This window comes from Thermobia domestica, chromosome 1 (genome assembly GCF_964235325.1).
Source record: "Thermobia domestica chromosome 1, izTheDome1.hap1.1, whole genome shotgun sequence".
In the NCBI taxonomy this organism is placed as follows: Eukaryota; Metazoa; Arthropoda; class Insecta; order Zygentoma; family Lepismatidae; genus Thermobia; species Thermobia domestica.
In genome coordinates, this window is record NC_137454.1 from 394,217,592 (window position 1) to 394,237,971 (window position 20,380).

The window sequence follows — 20,380 nt, forward strand, 5'->3', positions numbered from 1 at the left end:
ATATACTAAGACCTCTCACGATATCTGAAACGAAACTTTATTTTTTCTCAATATGTTTTAATACTCTACGCCTTAACTTTTAACTCATCCAGATGTACTGCCAGCCGGAAAAGACTAATCTTGCGTATCGCGTTTTTTTTCTTCCTTCCTTTTTTCCCCTTAAAAGTTTACATCGTTTTGTTTTTTAGTGGTATATGAAACATGAATATTTAATCTGAAAACAATAATGACAGTCTTCTTCAATTTTTGGTTGTTTGGTTTTGGTCTTCAAGTGTGTTACCGGTAAGTTGGTCTACACGGCAAAAATTCTCAAAATACAGGGTGTTTCGAAGAGAATGACCTGATTTTATAAGTCCATATGTATTGATAAAAACATACTACAAAAATGGGATAAATTGCAAAATGCTCACAAAGTTTTCAAGTTTTAGCTATGCTATTACGAATGCTGTATGTGTCTACTATCAGCAGCACGAACAACATCTAAACGGTAGCTAAATTCGTCGTTTCCGTCATTTCATTGGAAGTGAGAGGCCGACCTGGACTCGTACCTTTGCACAAGCATCCTGTCTCTTCAAATTTGCAATTCTAACGATTAATGCAGGTGGATTAATGTCAAAACGCCGACGAAAAGCACGCGGTACCGAAATCACTGACTCAGTTTTTGCAAACAGCAGCACACAAAATGCCTTCTCTTGAGCGGACGCCATCTTATTTCTGACTGACTGCAAACTGAGAAGACACATTGACTGACATCTAACGGCGATTTTCTGAAACTAGGCCACTCCCATTCAAACAACACTCATTTCCTGCCGGCACGTCCCATGTTCCGTAATTTGTATCGTCCAAAATCATGTCATTGTTTTTGAAACACGTTGTATAATTAATACCACGAGATGTTATTAGTACAGAAGTAGATCTTTTGAGAAAAGAAAATGACTGCTGATGAAGATGGAAATTTCCGTTGAAAATTCCAACAGTTGAATAATTACATCATTGACGTATACTGAAGTTTGAGTTACTAATATATATCTAATCATGCTTCAATTTAATTTCTTAAGTAGTTAAAAAGTTACATGAATTTGAAGTTCTTTCGTTGCTATGTGTTTTCAGTATGCTCCGGAACACAATATACGATGAAACCAGAGAGTCCTGAACACTACAATGGCCTCTCACACAAGGAAGCGCGGCAACTCAGTGGTAGAGTGCTGACCTAGTACAATGTGTCTTTGGTTCGGTCTCAGATCATTTTAGTTTGTGGTGAACATGACTGTTTCTGTGGGTTATCTCAGGATTCTCCCGTTCCTTCCACAATCACTGGAAAGCAAAAGAAATAAAAAAAGAAAGAAAGAAAGATAGAAAGAAATTTTTTTTTTTTTTTGGTGCAGTTGATAAACCAAATATTGCAAAAATGAAAATGAAATGAAATCTTAAGTTTTACATCCCACGGTTATGCCGGCTAGGCTAAAGGAGACAGCTATGATGAAAAGTGGATGAAATAGTGGAATGAAGAAAGTGAGAGGAAACGGGAGAACCCCGAGAAAATCCACGCACATGGTATTTGTTCACCACACGAAGCTCACTGGCACGAACTGGTATCGAACCAAGGACCCCATGCATCAGAGGTGAACGCTCTACCACTGAGTCACCGCGGCCCCACCAAATATTGCAGATTTACTCGCACTTATCAGTCAGGTGATTGTGCGAACACTATTTACATTTTGAACCTATACGAGGTTTCTTAAAGAAATTAAAAAGAAAACGTGCATAAATCTGTCCTATGTGTAGGTAATTTGACAGCAGTACGTTCATAAGGAGACTACATTATTTCTGCTTCCGCTATGGTATCTTCATGTTATTTGAAAAGACCTACGTGTGTAACAGGTTCTCATACGAAGAAGCCCTTGCAAGTTTGTCACATATGTGTAAGCAAGGGCGTCCATGTTGTGGTTTCCAGGGGGAGTGGCAAGTATAAGCGATATTTCAAATATAGTTTCAAATTTTGCGGTAACTATTCTAAAAATTCTACTGGATTTTCGATCTTCTGAAGTACAATTTCCTTTAGGGAGGCGAGCGCCCCACCTTGCCGCCCTTGTGTGTAAGCGAAAAAACATGAGTGGTAAGTTCAAGATTTTATACGAGGGGCAGCCAAGAAGTTCCCGGAATGTTGTTCTACTTTTGTCATTTGTAATGCAATCACAATGAATCTTGTACAGTCTAGTCTTTAACAGGCAATGTACGAGTAATGTAGCTGAACGAAGGATTATGTGGTGAGCAGTTGGTGCAATTTCACAGATCGAGCAACGCGTAAACATCAAGTTCATGTCCAAATTGCGAGAAATCGCTTCACAGACTTAATTTTAAAAACAGTTGAGCATCATCGGATATTTGGCTCTTCTCAAAGCTAAAAATGGGTCTTTACCGTTTCGCCAACACAGAGTAGATCAAAACCAACGTGACACCTGAACTTCGGAAAATGCCAAGAGAGGATTTTCGCCGGTGTTTCCACCAATCGCAAGAGCGGTGGAACAAGAGTGAGAGTGAGAGTGAGTGAGTGAGTGTGTGAGTGAGAGTGAGTGAGTGAGTGACAGTGAGTGAGTGAATGAATGAGTGTGAGTGAGTGAGTGACATTGAGTGAGTGACAGTGAATGAATGAGTGTGAGTGAGTGAGTGAGTGACAGTGAGTGAGTAAGTGAGTGAATGAGTGAGTGAGTGACAGTGAGTGAGAGTGAGTGTGAGTGAGTGAGTGAGTGAGTGTGAGTGAGTGAGTGAGTAAGTGTGTGTGTGTGTGTGAGTGTGTGTTTGTGTGTGTGTTTGTTTGTTTGTTTGTTTTCCGAAGGTACCAGCTTTGAAGACGATTAAGTAAATATGTACTTGCATTGTGATAATAAAGAACTACAACGGAATTCCGGGAACTTCCTAACTGCCCCTCGTATTTGATTATAAAACAGCACTCGTATGTAATGCAATAAAAGACTTTTTTTTATCACAAAAGTAATTATTTTAATTTGCGCTTTGGCTTCCTATATACTTCATATTCTTATTTTGTTTTTTTTTACGTAGACACCATTACATGTGGCTGTTCTAACAGACAACTTGAAAGCTGTACAGTTGTTGTTAAAAGAAGGTGCTGATGGAAACGTATTGGACTTCAATGGAAACAGTGTTCTTCATTTCTCTTTCATAAAGGATGTCCAGTGCATAGAGGAGGTATTAAAAACATGTAAAAACCTGGAGTTAAATTCAAAGAACCACAAAGGTAAGAAATTTTGATATTATCATTTATTGTTGGAATTTCATATTTCACGTTCATTCATCTGCCTTCATCACGAAAAATTAAAAGAGTTAATATAAGAATGTAAGAAAAACGGAGAAGGATATTGTAGGTAGATTTGTAAGGAAAAAGATATGTTCTAAAACCTATAGCGAGTTGTGTAGAAGACTTTCTTGTAATCATTGATTTAATATTAGATTTTTTCCAGTTTTACACAGTACACTTTAATCTTTTTTTTTTTTTTTTTTTTTTTTTTTTTTGGCTCAGGCCCGTCTTTCAGATCCGGTATCTGAAAAATTAAACCGGAACGGGTTATCATCATTGCCATTTTTTTTCTTTTCTTTATTCATTATCCATTATATTTCTGGAAAAGGGAAAAGGAAAAGGGAAAAAGGAAAACAACCACAGCACACAACACACACACACAAAAAAAGAAAACAACAAACAAAAAACAATCCTGTTACCGCTCGCCACTACATTGACAAAATAGCACGTCCTTTGATTCCGTACGCCATTATATTGGTGTATGCAGAAGGCCCGATCTGGCATGCGGCCGGCCGGTTGGGAAACGGAGTTCTTGTTCGTTTGGGTGTCTTAATATCTTTTCATACAATGAGTCTTAAAGACGATGGGGTTTACACAAACGCTGATTTTTTTTAAAAAAAAAAAAAAGGATAAAGCGAGCTCTATGCTCCCCGTGCACACTTGAATATAAAGAGCTTTGCGGGTTGGGGGTGGTTTCCCAAAAAATTTATCCTTTTTTCTAGAATTTTCGGCTTTTGCCCCCCGTGGCCCCCCGGAATTTGAAGAAAGTATCATGAATGCCACAAAAAAAATAAAGTAAAGACCCTAGACAACAAAATACTTTTTACTTCATGCCTCTATGCACAATAGAAATTATGCTATACGCTTTTGTTTCATACACTATAGACCAGCGTTTGGCACACTGGTGTGCCGCGAGTGGGCCGCTGGTGTGCCGCGAGGAAATTGAAATAAAATTATTAATTCTATAGCAATCAAATTGCAAGACATAGGGAAAAGTGTATATTTGTATTTCACATTAGTATGAACCTATACTATGAATCTACAATTTTAAGTTTCATACTGACTTACTTTTCTGTACATTTTTAATGTTGAAAAAAGTATTTGTTATCATTGTTATGACCATCATTGCTTCTTTATTGTTGCAGACAATTTCGTAACTTGAAATTTTAAAATATCATTCAATAATTTGGACAAAGCAAACGTGAATGTTTTAAAAGTAAAAGAGATTTGTTTGTTCCTTCATTATTTAGTATTCTTCCTTCTTTGTGAAAGGTTGGATACAGTTTTCGAAAAAGGAATTATATTTTTAGAAACCTGAGTCCTATATTTCATTGCAATTACTGTCAAGTTTTAAATTAGAATGGAAAATATGCATAATGATTTAGCACGGAAAAAAAACAGTGATCGAGCTTTCTTCTTTGTGAGATCAGTAATTACAGAGAAAAAATACCACTGTATTTTATATTTACAAATAATAATAATAATAATAATAATAATAATAATAATAATAATAATAATAATAATAATATCTATATGAGCGTGCCGCAAGAATTCAAGTTACACCTGTAGTGTGCCGCAAGTTGAAAAAGGTTGGGAAACGCTGCTATAGACTATTAAAAATCATTTAAATGGCCCGCGGAATCGCGAAGCATACTGGGCGTTGGCGGGCGGTCGCAGAAGTGTTAAACTGGCGGCAGTGTAAGAAGATAAATTCTGCCATGTGGGGTTGGATATACAGTATATGTACGAGGGATGCCCAATAAGTTATCTGCCTAGACAGGAAGGGAGGGAGCCTAATGACGCCTGACACTTTGGGAAACCCCGCTGCGCAATTTGAGGTCAGTCTGAGCAACGAAGTGGGCGTGAGCAGAGTGTTTGTGTTACACCGCGTAGCGAATATTTTGTGTGAACCTGCGAACAATGGATTTGCAGAAGTGACAGGGAACGAAACCTGGATCCACCATTGAAATCCTGGGAGGAAGGAGGATTCCATTTCCTCTTCCGAGACCTGAAGAAACATCTGCGGGGACAGCGAGGTCAACAGGCTGTTTCCCATTGGTTTGCTGGCCATGACAAAGACTATTTTTTTCTGTCGGATTTCTTCGCTGCCCACAAAGTGGCGACGGTGCATAGACCTCCATGGAGATTAGATCGAAAGACAGTGATGATCAGGTGAGCCTATCTGCATTATGAGTTTTCAGTGAAGTCGGTGTTTGTTTCTGTGCAGTATTGAACGAGCTATAGCTTTTAAATTAATGTAGTGTTCTGGACTCTTGTTATGAATTGCCAAAGAATTACGAGAAAATTTTGTGTAAAACACTGAAAAATGCTTGAGAAGCGTTGAAATGCTGAAAGCTACACATAACAATAAGAGATCTTGTGCCAATATTCTCATTTTGTATCGCCATTGTGGTGACGGTCAGAAAGATGTAGCAGATAATCCGAGGAGAAGTGCTTCCTTAACGAGCCGAACTAGCGATAATGCTGAATAGAATAAAATAAATAAATAAATAAAAACTGTGCATAGTCGCTGAGGAAGCTTGTCATGGATAAAATCATACAGTTCATCAAATTGTGATCCAAAATCTAAAGACAGATATTACTGTGCGATTTGCTGAACAAACGGAAGAGCGGGCGAAGCCACAAGCCAATTGTTTTCTAAGAGTTTTTGATGCAGAAACAAGCGATTGTGTTAACACTATCCACCTTATTCACCAGATTTGGCGCTGTTGAGTACTTTTTATTCTCCAAAACGAAGTCTTACCTGAAGGTCCAACACTTTCACTTCATTTTGGAAATTCAAGAAGCTGTAACAAAGACAGACAAAAAGGTATAGCTGTTCCACTAAATATGTGGACTTACGAGGGATGTATTTCAAAGACTAAGTCTTATTAAGGCTGCGGACTACTAAATATTTTTGAAAACCTAATATTTTTTCTTTTGCCCGTTTCTCGTAAGTGGAAAGAGGTAATAAAATGTAACTTACCACAATAATAGATAATGCTATTCTACACCCGAAAATATGGATCGGAAGAATTTTCAGTGTTGCCATCCATAGAAATTACAGTGTGACCAGAATTTGAATTACTCAAAAATCTAGGTAAAGGCAGCGACTAGAAAAATGAATTCAACGGTAATTGATGACTTATCATGCCGTCTATCCTTCTTGTTTACTACTTTTTAAATAATGTTTCTATTTATTTTGTAATGACTTATTTATTTTGTAAGAATTTATGTAAGGTTTATAAAATAAATAGAAATATTATTTAAAAAGTAGTAAACAAGAAGGATAGACAGCATGATAAGTCATCAATTACCGTTGAGTTTATTTTTCTAGTCGCTGCCTTTACCTAGATTTTTGAGTAATTCAAATTCTGGTTACACTGTTATTTCTATGGATGGCAACACTGAAAATTCTTTCGATCCGTATTTTCGGGTGTAGAATAGCATTATCTATTATTGTGGTAAGTTACATTTTATTACCTCTTTCCACTTACGAAAAACGGGCAAAAGAAAAATTATTAGTCTTTCAAAAATATTTAGTAGTCTGCCCCCTTAAGTCAGGGATAAAAAGAAGAAAAAAATAGGCACACTGTGTAATGTGAACTTTTTATATATTACATTTGAATTTTAATTTATTGATTTATGAATGTAGAATTCATACGTCGTTTATCGTTTGCATGTGTGTGGTTAAGTTCAAACTTCGGTCATATAGAAAGGCAGCAATGAATTTGTACTGTATATTTAATAAATATCATAAAGTTGCTGTTTGCCGCCATGAAAACTAAATAACTGAATTTAGCTTCAACTCGTGATATATATACATAGGGTGGCCCAAAAGTTGGTATACAGTTTCGAACTGATCGGCTCATGGCATTTTATATCATTTACTTATTGTTACCCATACAGGTATTTGCTTAGTTTCTTCATTATTTATTCTTAATTTCTTTTCATTTATACCTGGAGCTCGGAACAGACCGAAGCAAATAAATGCATTATCTTAATAAATTAAAAAGTCATACTTGATGGATGCTGGTCTGTATATCTACTTTTGGGCCACCCTGTATATATTCTTTAGGCAGGTGGGCGCGATGGCTGACTGGTAGAGCGTTCATCTCCGGTGCTTGGGGTCCCTGGTTCGATCCCAGCTCGCGCCGTGTGGACTTTGTGGTAGACAAACACCGTGCTCGTGAGTTTTCTCGGAGCTGTTCCGTTTCCTCCCACTTTCTTCATTCCATCATTTGTTTAATTTCCATCTTCGCCGTCTCCTTTAGCCTAACCAACATAACCGTGGGACGTTAAACTTAAAGATTTTATTTCATTTTTATTCTTTAGGCAAGAGCTTAAAAGCCTTAGTGGGTGGTAATCGGAACTGTCCGAACAGTCGTATCCTTTTAGTAGTGACATTGTAACTTAATATGTGTCCAATGACGTTGCCATAGTTTTGGTCCCCGTTACACTGTGATTAATCACTTACACATGTGGGTTCTTTCTTTCTTTCTATATAGAGAAGGGAGAAATGAACAAACATTGACCAACTTGCCTTCATATATGGGTCATTCCTTCTCAACGGAAGAAGAAATATTCTATTGAAAGCAAGTTGAAAGTGTCAAATAACAAAGCAACACCAAGCACTCGGAGTTTCCAGACTACTTTTTTCTTCGCCAAAACATTTAAGACATTCAGTTCCTTACTCATGTGACGAAGATGATCAGCTTTCACTCACCCCACCTATTCTCGTCGAGAGTTGGCGTCCAGTTCTAATTTTGTTGGCAACACCGAATTTTGGAGAAAATATCTGTTGCAGTACCATGTAGTGGGAGGAGAAAGCTAATGGGTCAATTTTCTATACCACCCACTAAGGCTTTTAAGCTCTTACCTAAAGAATATATAAGAAAGAACTGCAAAATTTGAAAAACTACTTCTTCTGTCAAATTTTTGTCAGTACATTGCCCCTCCATATCTACACTTTACAAACAAAACTAATGTCTTTCCTCATCTTCCATACTTTTGTTTACACTATGCAGTATCTATATCGAATTGTCTTTTTTGGTTTCAATTTTAAGAATTATAATATGACATATCAACTGCGTACCTCTCAGAGCGCGATTCAACTGTCGTTAAATTTGATGCTGTAGGCAGGAGTACCTCCTATATATATAAGGTCTTCTGAGACAAGTCTTAAGTCATTTTTGGATACATTTCTTTGCTAATGAGTAATCCTTAAGTTCTAAAATTATGTTAACTTTCGTAATTTTGTGCTTAAGAACTTTGTGGTACATAATAAAGCTATACTCTTTAAAATGAAAGGACCTGAACTCACCATTCAAATATGTTTGTTCTTGCACATTCAGTTTTAAACCAGTTCACCTCTGGTGTTTGGGGTTCCGAGTTCGATCCCAGCCCCCGCCAAGTAAACTTTGTGGTGGACAAACACCGTGTGCGTGGGTTTTCTCGGGGTTCTCCCGTTTCCTCCCACTTTCTTCATTCCACCATTTCATTCATTTCTCCTACTCACCGTCTCCTTTAGCCTAACCGGCATAACCGTGGGACGTAAAACTCAAAGATTTCATTTCATTTTTCATAAGTTTTAAACCAGTTTGGCTTTTTCATCAAGTACAGGGATTAAAGGGAAGTATAAAACCATTGAAAAGAAAGAAGGGTGATAGACATAAAACACTTTATGCTTTTCTTATCCTGATAAGCCAAATTCTCACCTAATCACTGTTTTGAGTCAGGTTACCGTGTTTCTGTATGGTTTTACTGGCATATTTATACCAGATCTCCTGAAAGTTATTTTTATATAGTTATTTGGGAAGGAAAACGTTGAATTTTAATAACGAGTCTGGGTAACATCCTTATACGTCGTCTGAGATTCAACACCGTGTAACTCCAATTTTGGCAAATTTGACTTCTTGATACCATTAGAATCAATATAGGATGGCGCACAATCTGGTTAAGTAGTACACCTATATCACGACAAATGGCTCTGTTATTCCCTCAAAGTAATACCGCTTATACTGAGACTGAAGCTAGTTTTTAAACTTTTTTTTTTTTTTTTTTTTTTGTCTCTGCTGTAAAATTGGTGAAATGTTACTTACGCGGTGTTGAATCTCAGACGTTATATATATATATATTTTAAAAAATAGTTTTATTGTATTTTCTAAATCTTGATGAAAAACTTGATGTACCCTCATGTCGAAAGACATTGTCTCATATCTATAACTGTCTTCTTGTAAGAATATAATTTGATAATGATTTTACGGGGTATTTTTGATGCTGATACTATGTGTATAATCGGGAAATGTGTACTTGTGGTAAATTTCACAGGAAAAGAATTATAAATACGAAAATTAGAAGGAGTGAAACAAAATGTTGCTAAATGGACAAGAAAGTTTTATTTTCGTTTTATTGTTCTTATTTACTGCTCTTTTGACGTGAAATTTGCCACATACATGTATTTACCGACTATAAACACACTAAGAAGTACCGGACAAATTCGTTATCAAATTATATTCCTACAGCAACATATTTATTGACATGCGACAATAATTTTAGACATGAGTGTACATTGAAATCTGAAGTGGAAAAATTTACACATTTGAATAGTGAGAACGAAATCTTCCATTTTCACAGTTCACGGCCATTGTTCTTGTAATCAATTTCCTGCCTTTTAGTCATTCTAATAGTCCTGCATTGTATATTTTTTTTACGTCATGTTCATGTTTTAAGTAAAATACTGTAAGTGATATCCATTTGTTGCAGACGGACTTTCTCCCTTACAAGCAGCAGTGAAAAATGCACGATTAACGTTAGTACGTTCGTTAGTGGAAGCTGGAGCGGAGGTAAATGCAACAAATATGGCGACAAAGTCCACTGCGTTGCACATGGCCGCCGAGAACGATGACTACGACATTGTGGAATATCTCCTTAAGCAGGTATTTAATCAGAAATATTGTTTCTTATTCCGTTTCACAATAGTTTTCCGATTAAATGATAATGAGCACCTTTCTAAAAATACAGAGAAGGTAATCTCATTAGTGTACTTTTCTTGAAGAGTTTATAGTTTGTTAAGGCAGGTAGAATGGGAGTCGCATTAATTGTTGAATCTTGAGTATACTCGCACATTAACTGCGAAATATTCTCTTCATTCGTACTGGGCGACTTAGGCTCAAAACAAAACTCCTGTGTGTGTACCAAATAGAATGTAAATATATATATAAGGATAAGACAATAAGACTCTATAGTCAATTTTAATATTTATTATCACAAGAGTACAATGTTATTCATATAATTTTCCAACATAGTCACATTGCTTGTTAATGCACCAGTCCACTGTTGCACAAGCTTTCCGATACCTTCTGAAAAAAAAAAAGTTTTTGGTTGCGCAGCAAGCTACAAATGCACCGCTTCCTTCACCTGTTGATCAGAGTTGAATCGACTGCCTCTGAGGGCATTTTTAAGTGGACCATAGATGATAATCCGACGGGGCAAGATCGAGACTGTATGCAGGATGCTCTAACACCTCGAAACGCAACGCCTTCCAACAATCGACCTCTGCGTTTATTACGAATTGTAGACTTCAACTTGCTTACCAACCTGTCACTGTACCTTTTACTGTTTATTATTGACCCCCTTTTTCAGGTAATGTTCTAGGATTGGCCCTTGTGAGTTCCAAAACGAGATTTTGCTTGTGCTCTTCCTCAAGTTTTTACGGAAACCATCTCGCACAGACTTTGTGAAAGTTGAGCCTGTTATCCACGATGTCATATGCAGAACCACAACTAATCTGCATATGGGTTGCCACTTTATAATCAGTCACTCGTCTGTTGTTCAGAATCAAGGCACGAACTCGTTCAATAATGTCGTCAGTTGTTGCTGAAGCTGGACACTGGTCTTCGTCCTTCACGCTCGTTCCACCACTTTTTGAAATCCACTGGTAAACACTTCGCTGTGGCAACATTGTCCCCATATTGTGCTGAAAATCTTCTATGAATTTCTGCTCCGCGTACACCGTCATTCCACAAAAAGCTGATGACCTATCGTAAGTGAAGCCAACGGTGACACCTTGCGTTTGGTGAGCAGACAATGCCGTAGAGCTAGCCTGAAAAGAAATAGAACAATATTGCAGCTACTTATTGACTTACCCTCGTATATATACACACACACACGAGGTTTCGGTCGGACACTGAAATATGTCGTCACTGTCAATAAGCCGTTCATGGCGTATCGAAGTGCTATCTATCGAAGAAAAGATGTACCAATTTCAACTGTGGCTGTCGTTGGTGAGGCTGCAGTGCTAAATTTGGGCTGTAGGGTGGGTGTTGTATTTCTTCGAAGCCACAGTCTTTCACTGCAGCCGTGGCAACAACGGCCGTGTGAACTGGAGCATTGTCATGCAGTAGGAGAGCTCAACGCCGATAGACTGATTGAAATGACTTCCTCTAACGAACTAACGCAGCTAGATAGTTGAAACTCATATATTATTTCTTCCAACCACTGTACAGTTCAAAGTAAGCACTGCAGCCTTGGCAATAACAGCCGTGTGGCCTGAAGCATTGTCATGCAGTAGGCGAGCTCAACGCACAGCAACAGATTCAAATGACTCCTACGAAATAACGCAGCTAGACAGTTGAAACTCATATATCATTTCTTCCAACCACTGTACAGTTCAAAGTAAGCACTGCAGCCTTGATAACAACAGCCGTATGGACTGGAGCATTGTCATGCAGTAGGCGAGCTCAACGCACAGAGACTGATTCAAATGACTTCCTCCAACGAACTAACGCAGCTAGACAGTAGAAACTCATATATTATTTCTTCCAATCATTGTACAGTTCACAGTAAGCACTGCAGCCTTGGCAATAACAGCCGTGTGGACGGAGCATTGTCATGCAGTAGGCGAGCTCAATGCACAGCGACTTATTCAAATGACTTCCTCCAACGAACCAACACAGCTAGACAGTTGAAACTCTTATATTATTTCTTCCAATCACTGTACAGTTAAAAGTAAGCACTGCAGCCTTGGCAATAACAGTCGTGTGGACTGGAGCATTGTCATACAGTAGGCGAGCTCAACGCACAGCGACTTATTCAAATGACTCCCTCCAATGAACTAACGCAGCTAGACAGTTGAAACTCGTATATTATTTCTTCCAACCACTGTACAGTTCAAAGTAAGCACTGCAGCCTTGGCAATAACAGCCGTGTGGACTGGATCATTCTCATGCAGTAGGCGAGCTCAACGCACAACGCACAGCTACTGATTCAAATGATTGTTTCAAGCTAATCAACGCAGCTGGACAGTTTCATTTAATTTTTCTTGTTTATAAGAGTTCAGGCAGTTATGAAGAGAGATGAGTGACCAGAATTTTGACCAAGACTGTACATGAGAATTTTTCAACCATATTTATATTCTGAAATATTTTGTCAAGTTTTATAATCATTGTTTGTATTTTTCAAATTTAAATATCACAAGAGAAGCTTCTGCCTGTTTGATAAGACCGACTTGAAGAGTGATAGAATGTATGGTTGTTCTCTGTGAGCATGCAGGGAGCTATAGTGGTTAAGGCAGTGATTAACACTGTAAGCGGAGACCTGAATTCGAACCTTAGTTCAATCGTCCATTTTGTTCTCTCTCTTGTGTATAATTAAATTCGTACCTGTTGAGAAATAAGTGATATAAAATCTGTTATCTCTTTCAGTTATAAATTTGCATAAGTTTCATTATTATTTTTAATGACATATGTATATATTCTTTTCCAGAAAGACATTGATGTTAATTTCCAAAATTCACAAGGTAATACAGCATTGCATTTAGCATCTAAAAGAGGGAACTCCAAAATATGCCAACTTCTACTGGACGCAGGTGTAAGTATTAGTAAAGTTTTAATTATTAAAAGTCTGCTTAGTTATTAAAGTTACTAGTTACTGGCCATTATTGAAGTGTTATTTTAGTATTTAATTTAATATTCAATATTTATTTTAGTATTTAATGAAAAATCGCCCACATTTTAAAGGCTAATATAACAAAAAGTATTGCAGATAGAAAGTTGTTTATTCAGGAATATAAAATGATGTTGGAAATAGTTCGTAATTACTGCAGGCATTCTTCTTACACTCCGTAAGAAGGCTAACAGTTGCATCGTGCTTCCTAGCAGAACATTTGGGACTGTAGAACAAACTCTCTGACAGCTTATATTTTCAGGCGTACGAGCACTTTTAGGTCGGTCAGATAATTTTTTTCTTTCATTCTTTTCAACGCAGAACCCACTGTCCAGAAATTCTCGACCCACTTTAAGATAGTCTTCCGCTTAGGAACATTTTCATTAGTGGAATAGCAAACTTAAGCGAAAAGTTCTTTGCGTTGTAATCACGGACCTGCTACTTTTGAAAAATCTTTCGTCTTTGATGTTGGGTCTATACGTCATTCGGTACACAGTGAATGCAGAACGGTACTTTGCTATGCTTGAAGGTTATGTTCACGGTATTATATCCACATGGGACAATTATAATGACCTAATCTTTATGCAAGATGGAGCCCCACCACATTTCGAACGTCCTATTCGTGCGTGACTCGACATCCATTTTCTAGGATGCTGGTTGGAACGTCGTGGCCTCCTTAAATGACCAGCAAGGAGTTCTGATTTAACTTTTTCCTCAAGAGGTGGGCGAAAGAGGAGACACGTTTCTATTACTCCAAATTCCCGATCACACGGTAAAAATAAATGTCTCTTTACTGGGAAATATTGTGTAACAGTTTCAAACTTCCTGTAGTGATCTTTATTATGAACTAATTTTGAAGACATTCATTTTATTTTGTATAATAGACTTACAAGAGTGCACTTAGTTTTCATTTCTGCATTTTCTTTCTTTTGACGTTACAATGGACTCTTTGTTAACGTTTGAACCTGATCCGTGGAAACCGCAGCGATAACATACTCTTATAGACTTCGCATCATGATAATTCTCCAGCCAGTGAGAGTATATGTGCAAACAAAATGAATAAAAGTTTGTATGAATTGAGGGTTTCAAGATTACACTTTACGCCTGGGTTCTAGACCCGTGGGCAGGGCTTCATGAGAGAGAAGAGACGGGAAGAGCGACAGATCATTGCCGAATATGGCTCACAGACTGAAGGACGTTTTAAAGTGTTGTGCTGAATTTTATTATTATTATTATTATTATTATTATTATTATTATTATTATTATTATTATTATTATTATTATTATTATTATTATTATTATTATTATTTACTTTTACATATAATACTATGTAAACTATAATTGTCCATACTAGGTTTCATATTATAGTATAGTGAAATCAAATTGCTGAAGTTATTGCTTTCAATATAACTCCTAATATTGTGGTTTGTTGTGGTTGTTTGTGGTGAGATTGGAACAGAACTTGGTTTTATTTGAATCACATCACAATTTGCACTGGTAACAGCGTTTGTGTGCAGATAGCTTTGTATGCAATTCGGTTGTTATTGGCGAAGCTGTCAATGTACGGGCGTTGGACGGATTCCAATTTCGATTCCCGAGCTTGTTTATTACACTGGTATCTTTTGCTATCCTTAGTAATCATAATATTTCCTATCACAAAGGTTCATTAGAAACCACAGAACGGTGTGGTTCTTATTTTGGCTAGATGGTCCGTCGCTGAAAAGAACCGGGTATTTTACTTCATTTGAAACTGTTTCTTTTAAATAATGCAATACGAGTGAGCAAACTTTATCTGCCAATTTGTTCTCTTCACCTTCATGATAAAGGTAGATTTGTGCTTTGTTTGCTTTCACATCATGAATACAAAACTTATTAAACCAAAGCTGACGCATATACAAAACCTCTTGAAAAATGAAATGAAATCTATAAGTTTTACCTCCCGTGGTTATGCCGGTTAGGCTAAAGGAGACGGTGATGATGAGAGATGAGTGAAATGGTGGAATGAAGAAAGTGTGAGGAAACGGGAGAACCCCGAGAAAACCCACGAGCAAGGTGTTTGTCCACCACAAAGTCCACACGGCGCGAGCTGGGATTGAACCAGGGACCCCAAGCACCGGAGGTGAACGCTCTACCACTGAGCCACCGCGCCCCCTACAAAACCTCTTGAACAAGTATGTTTGGGAAGGGAGGATTTTGCACAAAGTTCAATCAAAATGCCATTGTATCATCATCGTTGTTTTCACTCATTCTCTTAGTTCTGAATAAATTTGTTCAGCCCTCCACTTGTATATCATTTCTTCAGCAGTGAAAGTACGCTTAACGTTCTCTTAAACAAGTGTCTCTTTAATTTTGCGCTAAAGATTTCACACTCGCTACAAACGTCAACTTGTGGGCACTCAAAAGAAAAATAAAATTTTCTTCGAAATATTTGTTGTAAAAACAATACACTTTACTTTACCTTTTATGTCAGAGTGTTTGACTAAAAATATTTCTACATTTTTGAAATGCTTAACCTTGCATCGAAATATTGTTTCGGTTTCCTTCGTAATGGGTTTCCTTTATTTAAAAATATAATATGTATTTTCATGTATAAAAAGGGCCGCGGTGGCTCAGTGGATGAGCGTTCACTTCAGTTCGATCCCCGCTCAAGCCAAGTGAACTTTGTGGTGGACAAACACCATGTGCGTTGGTTTTCTCGTGGTTCTCCCATTTCTTTCCACTTTCTTTATCTCACCACTTCATTCATTTCTCATCATCACCGTTTCCTTTAGGCTAGCCAGCATAACCCTGGGACATAAAACTTAAAGATTTCATTTCATATATAACAACACATATAGTATCTTCAATAGTATTCCCACCGCGATTCTTGCCTCTTGTATAGATAAGTGTTTTATTGCCTTGGACTAAGAACTCCATTGATACTAATGTTGTACTTAATTGACTAAAAACTAACTAAGTCTATGGCCTATGATTCAGTGTCGCGTTCACAAAAGCTCTTCACTGACTTCTATCGTTAGCCAACTGGATCAAGTTTCCACTTTGTATTCCTATTTCTGCAGATCCATCTTAATATTGTCCTTCCATCTGTGCCTAGGGCTTTCGAATGTTCGTTTTCCGATTGGTCTTCCAGTTAAGAGTTTGAAAGCGTTCCTACTTTCTTTCATTTTGGTTACATAACCTGCCCACCTGAGCCTCCTAGACTTGATGACCCTAACAATGTTCGGTAAACCGTATAAATTATGTAGTTCCTCGTTATGAAGTTTTCGCCATTCCCTATTCCCGTTCTTCGGGGTCCGAATATTTGTTTCAGGATCTTGTTTTCAAATACTTTCAGTCTACGTTCTTCGCTCAGAGTAAGTACTTAATTAACTTGTTTATTTTATTCGAGCGTGAAGTTTCACTTGTACCAGCATCGACGTGACCCTAACTTTTTTTTCTTACCTTATGTTGTACATTTTTTATTTGCAAATATGTATTTTGATTTTTTTTTTTTGTATCTAATCCATAAAAATAATTCCAAGTCTTATTTTTTGTTTCATCATCAATGGATAAACTGCATTTACTTGGACAGTGGCACATAATTTAATCAGGAATAGATCTTGGCACCATTTTACCTTTGTAGTTTTTGTATTCTTCACGTTTGACTTTTGATTTTTGAATAGCATTTAATTTATAATTGTTTTCATTGGTAACATCACGTTCCTTTTTTGCTTGAGGTTCATCTTCAGAACTAATAGTAGATATTTTACACAATCAACGTGAAACAATATGTGAAGCAGTTATTATAAGATTATTAGTGTAATATGTGCACAACAACACAATGATGACTGCTGAAAAATGTCAACAAAGGAAACTTATGGTGCATTGGGAGAACAGAAACAATGAATGTTGCCAACAGTGCAGTGTTGCCAACAGAAGTGAAACTTTGATTTACTGCAGAAACACGCTATGTGATGTGACTTGATGGGTTTTTGCACTAAACTCAATGTTTGGTTTAAAATGAGTAAGCTTTACGTCCCACGATTATGGTGACTAGGCCAAAGAAGACGGTGATGATGAGAAATGAATGAAATGGTGGAATGAAGAAAGTGGGAGGAAACGGGAGAACCCCGAGAAAACCCACGCACACGGTGTTTGTCACATGGTGCGAGCTGAGTTTTGGTTTGAATAATAACCCATAAGTTGCAGTGACAGTCCACTGGTTTCTGCACTAAAATGTGTGTTTACAGTACGAGTTGCTGATTCCGTTGAAAAACCATTTTGTGAAAAAATGTCAGTTGATGAACTTCTGAAATAAACGATTCATATGGAAATTTCTTTTTGAAATATGCGAATTGATTATAAAATCATGAAATTAATTGATTAGAGTCGTAATATCGATGATAAGTACATAGGTCAAAAAGCCATGATCGGTTTCAATTACAGTATTGTGTGAACATTAAACACCTAGTGCAAACTTGTATGGTTTGTTATGTAAATGTGGTATGTATGTACGTAAGAAGATGAATTTAATCTGTTTCCTTTTTTTTCAGGCTGATCCGTCAATTGAAAATTATTTCAAATCCAAATATGAGGATGGAGAGTCATTGGAAACCAAAACAGAGAAAAATAGACATCATTGTTGTGATGATTGTGATAATGATGATTATGATGATGACTATACGGAAAGTGGGGAGGAGGACGGAACAAGCACAAGTGGAAGTTTCATTGGAGAAACTCCAATCGAGTTAGCCAAGAATGAAGATGTAAGTGTGATCATGGTAAAAGGTCTGAAACTTCATCATTATTACTGTATGAAAGAAATAACAAAAAATTTCATCTGTCTATTGAAACCTATAAATAGATATAAAAACTTTGAACCTTATTTATTTTTAATGAAAACAGTTTGAATACAATACAAAAATCTCAATGGATATATGTAGATCTTTTCCATTATGCTAAGATAAGTAATGAAACCAATTAAGAATGCTCCATGAGAATTGTCAGAACGAACTTAAAAAGAATGGAGAGATGGAGCAGGAAGGATAACTGTGATTGTTCCTACATGTAAAAGTAAATCTTTTTAACCGTACCTTCTGTTTCTCGCAAAAAATTGCAAAATATCATATCTCTTATGACTTACGGTTCGCAAAATATGGCTCCTTAAATCTCCCGAAATTCAAACTTTTTTGGCCAATGTCTGGGAAACTGTGGCCGTTGGCCAGTGGCTATCGGTTGGTACCAAAATATTCACCATCCTATTAGGTATTGATCAACACCAATATCTCTCTATGACTTACGGTTCCCGAGATATGGCTCCTTAAATCTCCGGAAATCGGCCATTTTTTGGCCAATATCTCGGGAACGGTAAGAGTGGCGCGAAAACTTCCATCACTTTTTCAAATAATTTTTGATCCTTTATCGTAGCGTTTCCCAACCTGTGTGCCGCGAATGATCCGCTGGTGTGCCGCGAGGAAATAGAAGTAAAATTATTAATTCATGGCAATCAAATTGCAAAACATAGAGGAAAATGTATATTTGTATTTTACATTACTATGAACCTCTACTATGAATCTACAATTTTAAGTTTCATACTCGGTTACTTTTCTGTACATTTTTAATGTTGAAAAAAGTATTTGTTATCATTGTTATGACCATTATTGCTTCTTTATTGTTGCAGACTATTTCGTAATATCATTCAATCTTTTCGACAAAGCAAACATGCATACAAACGTGTTTTAAAAGTAAAAGAGATTTGTTTGTTCGTTCGTTATTTAGTGATCTTCCTTCTTAGTGAAAGGTTGGGTACAGTTTTCGAAAAAGAAAGTGTATTTTTAAAAACCTGAGTCTTATATCTCATTGCAATTGTTTTCTATTTTTAAATTAGAATGAAAAATAAGCATAATAATTTACCGAAAACCAGTCATCGAGCTTTCTTCTCTGTGAGGAGATCAGTAATCACAGAAATAAATTACCACGGTATTTTATATTTACAAATAACAATAATAATGTGTACATGAGTGTGCCGCGAGAATTCAAGTTACACCTCTAGTGTGCCGCAAGTTGAAAAGGTTGGGAAACGCTGCTCTATTGAATGGTGAGCTCAAAATTGAAAAAAAGGAATGCAAACAATAGACAGACAGACACGCAGACATAGAGAATTCAATAACGAACTTTTTAAGTTCGTTGAAAATAGAAATATGATCTTTTCCTTTCCAACGACATTACGAGCAACACTTTTCTTTTGTTGATGCTAGGGTTTCTTAATTGAGGATGAATTTGCCCTGGGGGAAATTTTGGTTTCAGCAGGAAGGAGGACTATACGAAATGTACTTAATATTTTTATTCATTGTTTAAAATAATTTTTACCAGTTATCTTCTGATTTTATTTATTATATGTACTAATTTTTACTGTGGCGAGTGTAGCGAAGAATAGTCCATTTACCATATCCCTTGTATTTCTGCTGTGAGTGCAAGTATTAACCTATGGGTAAAAGTAAATGGGAGAAAGGAAAGGGACATATGTAGATGGTTGATAAATGCGTTAGGTAGTTTGCATTTGCCCTTATATTACATATGATGCATATGTAAGCTACAGGATGGCTCATAATTATGTGTGACTGACTGATATTTGACTGACTGTAGTATTTCTAATTCCTGATTCTGGACAAAAAGTTTCAATATGGCAACACTATGTAGCCTGAAAGCGTTCACTGGACTTAACGGTCACGCTATGCCATACCAGGTGAGAATGGTTGAACGAAACCGAACAGCTGGATCGGTCAACGTGGGTCTGTGGAGTGGCCAGCTCGATCTCCCGATTTAACACTACCTGGCTTTTTCTTATGGGATGTTTTAAACGACAAAGTGTATCAACATCACATACGCAATTGGCCGAACTACGGGAAGTTATCACAGAAGAGTTCCACAGGATACTAGGTATGGCCACAAAGTTCCGGTTCCCAGAACCTGTTCCGGACCTGGATCCGAAAACCCGGTTTCAGAACCGAATCTTAGGAACCGGTTCCAGACCTGGATCCGAAAATCCGGTTCCAGAACCGGATCTTAGGAACCAGTTCCAGATCTGGATCTGAAAACCCGGTTCCAAAACCGGATCTTAGGAACCGGTTCCAGACCTGG

The 20,380-nt window shown here is 37.1% G+C and overlaps 1 protein-coding gene across 4 annotated transcripts in view; it reads left to right on the forward strand.

Moving 5' to 3' along the window:
• The window catches only part of LOC145665313 (nuclear factor NF-kappa-B p105 subunit-like), a 133,746-nt gene that overhangs the window by 97,853 nt on the left and 15,513 nt on the right, over positions 1 to 20,380 (forward strand). For all 4 annotated transcript variants that reach the window (XM_081732614.1, XM_081732611.1, XM_081732619.1 and 1 more), the window contains 4 exons: positions 3,061 to 3,256; positions 10,082 to 10,254; positions 13,082 to 13,186; positions 17,794 to 18,006. In XM_081732614.1, the coding sequence (XP_081588740.1) occupies positions 3,061 to 3,256; positions 10,082 to 10,254; positions 13,082 to 13,186; positions 17,794 to 18,006 (687 nt within the window). The remainder of the gene's footprint in view (positions 1 to 3,060; positions 3,257 to 10,081; positions 10,255 to 13,081; positions 13,187 to 17,793; positions 18,007 to 20,380) is intronic.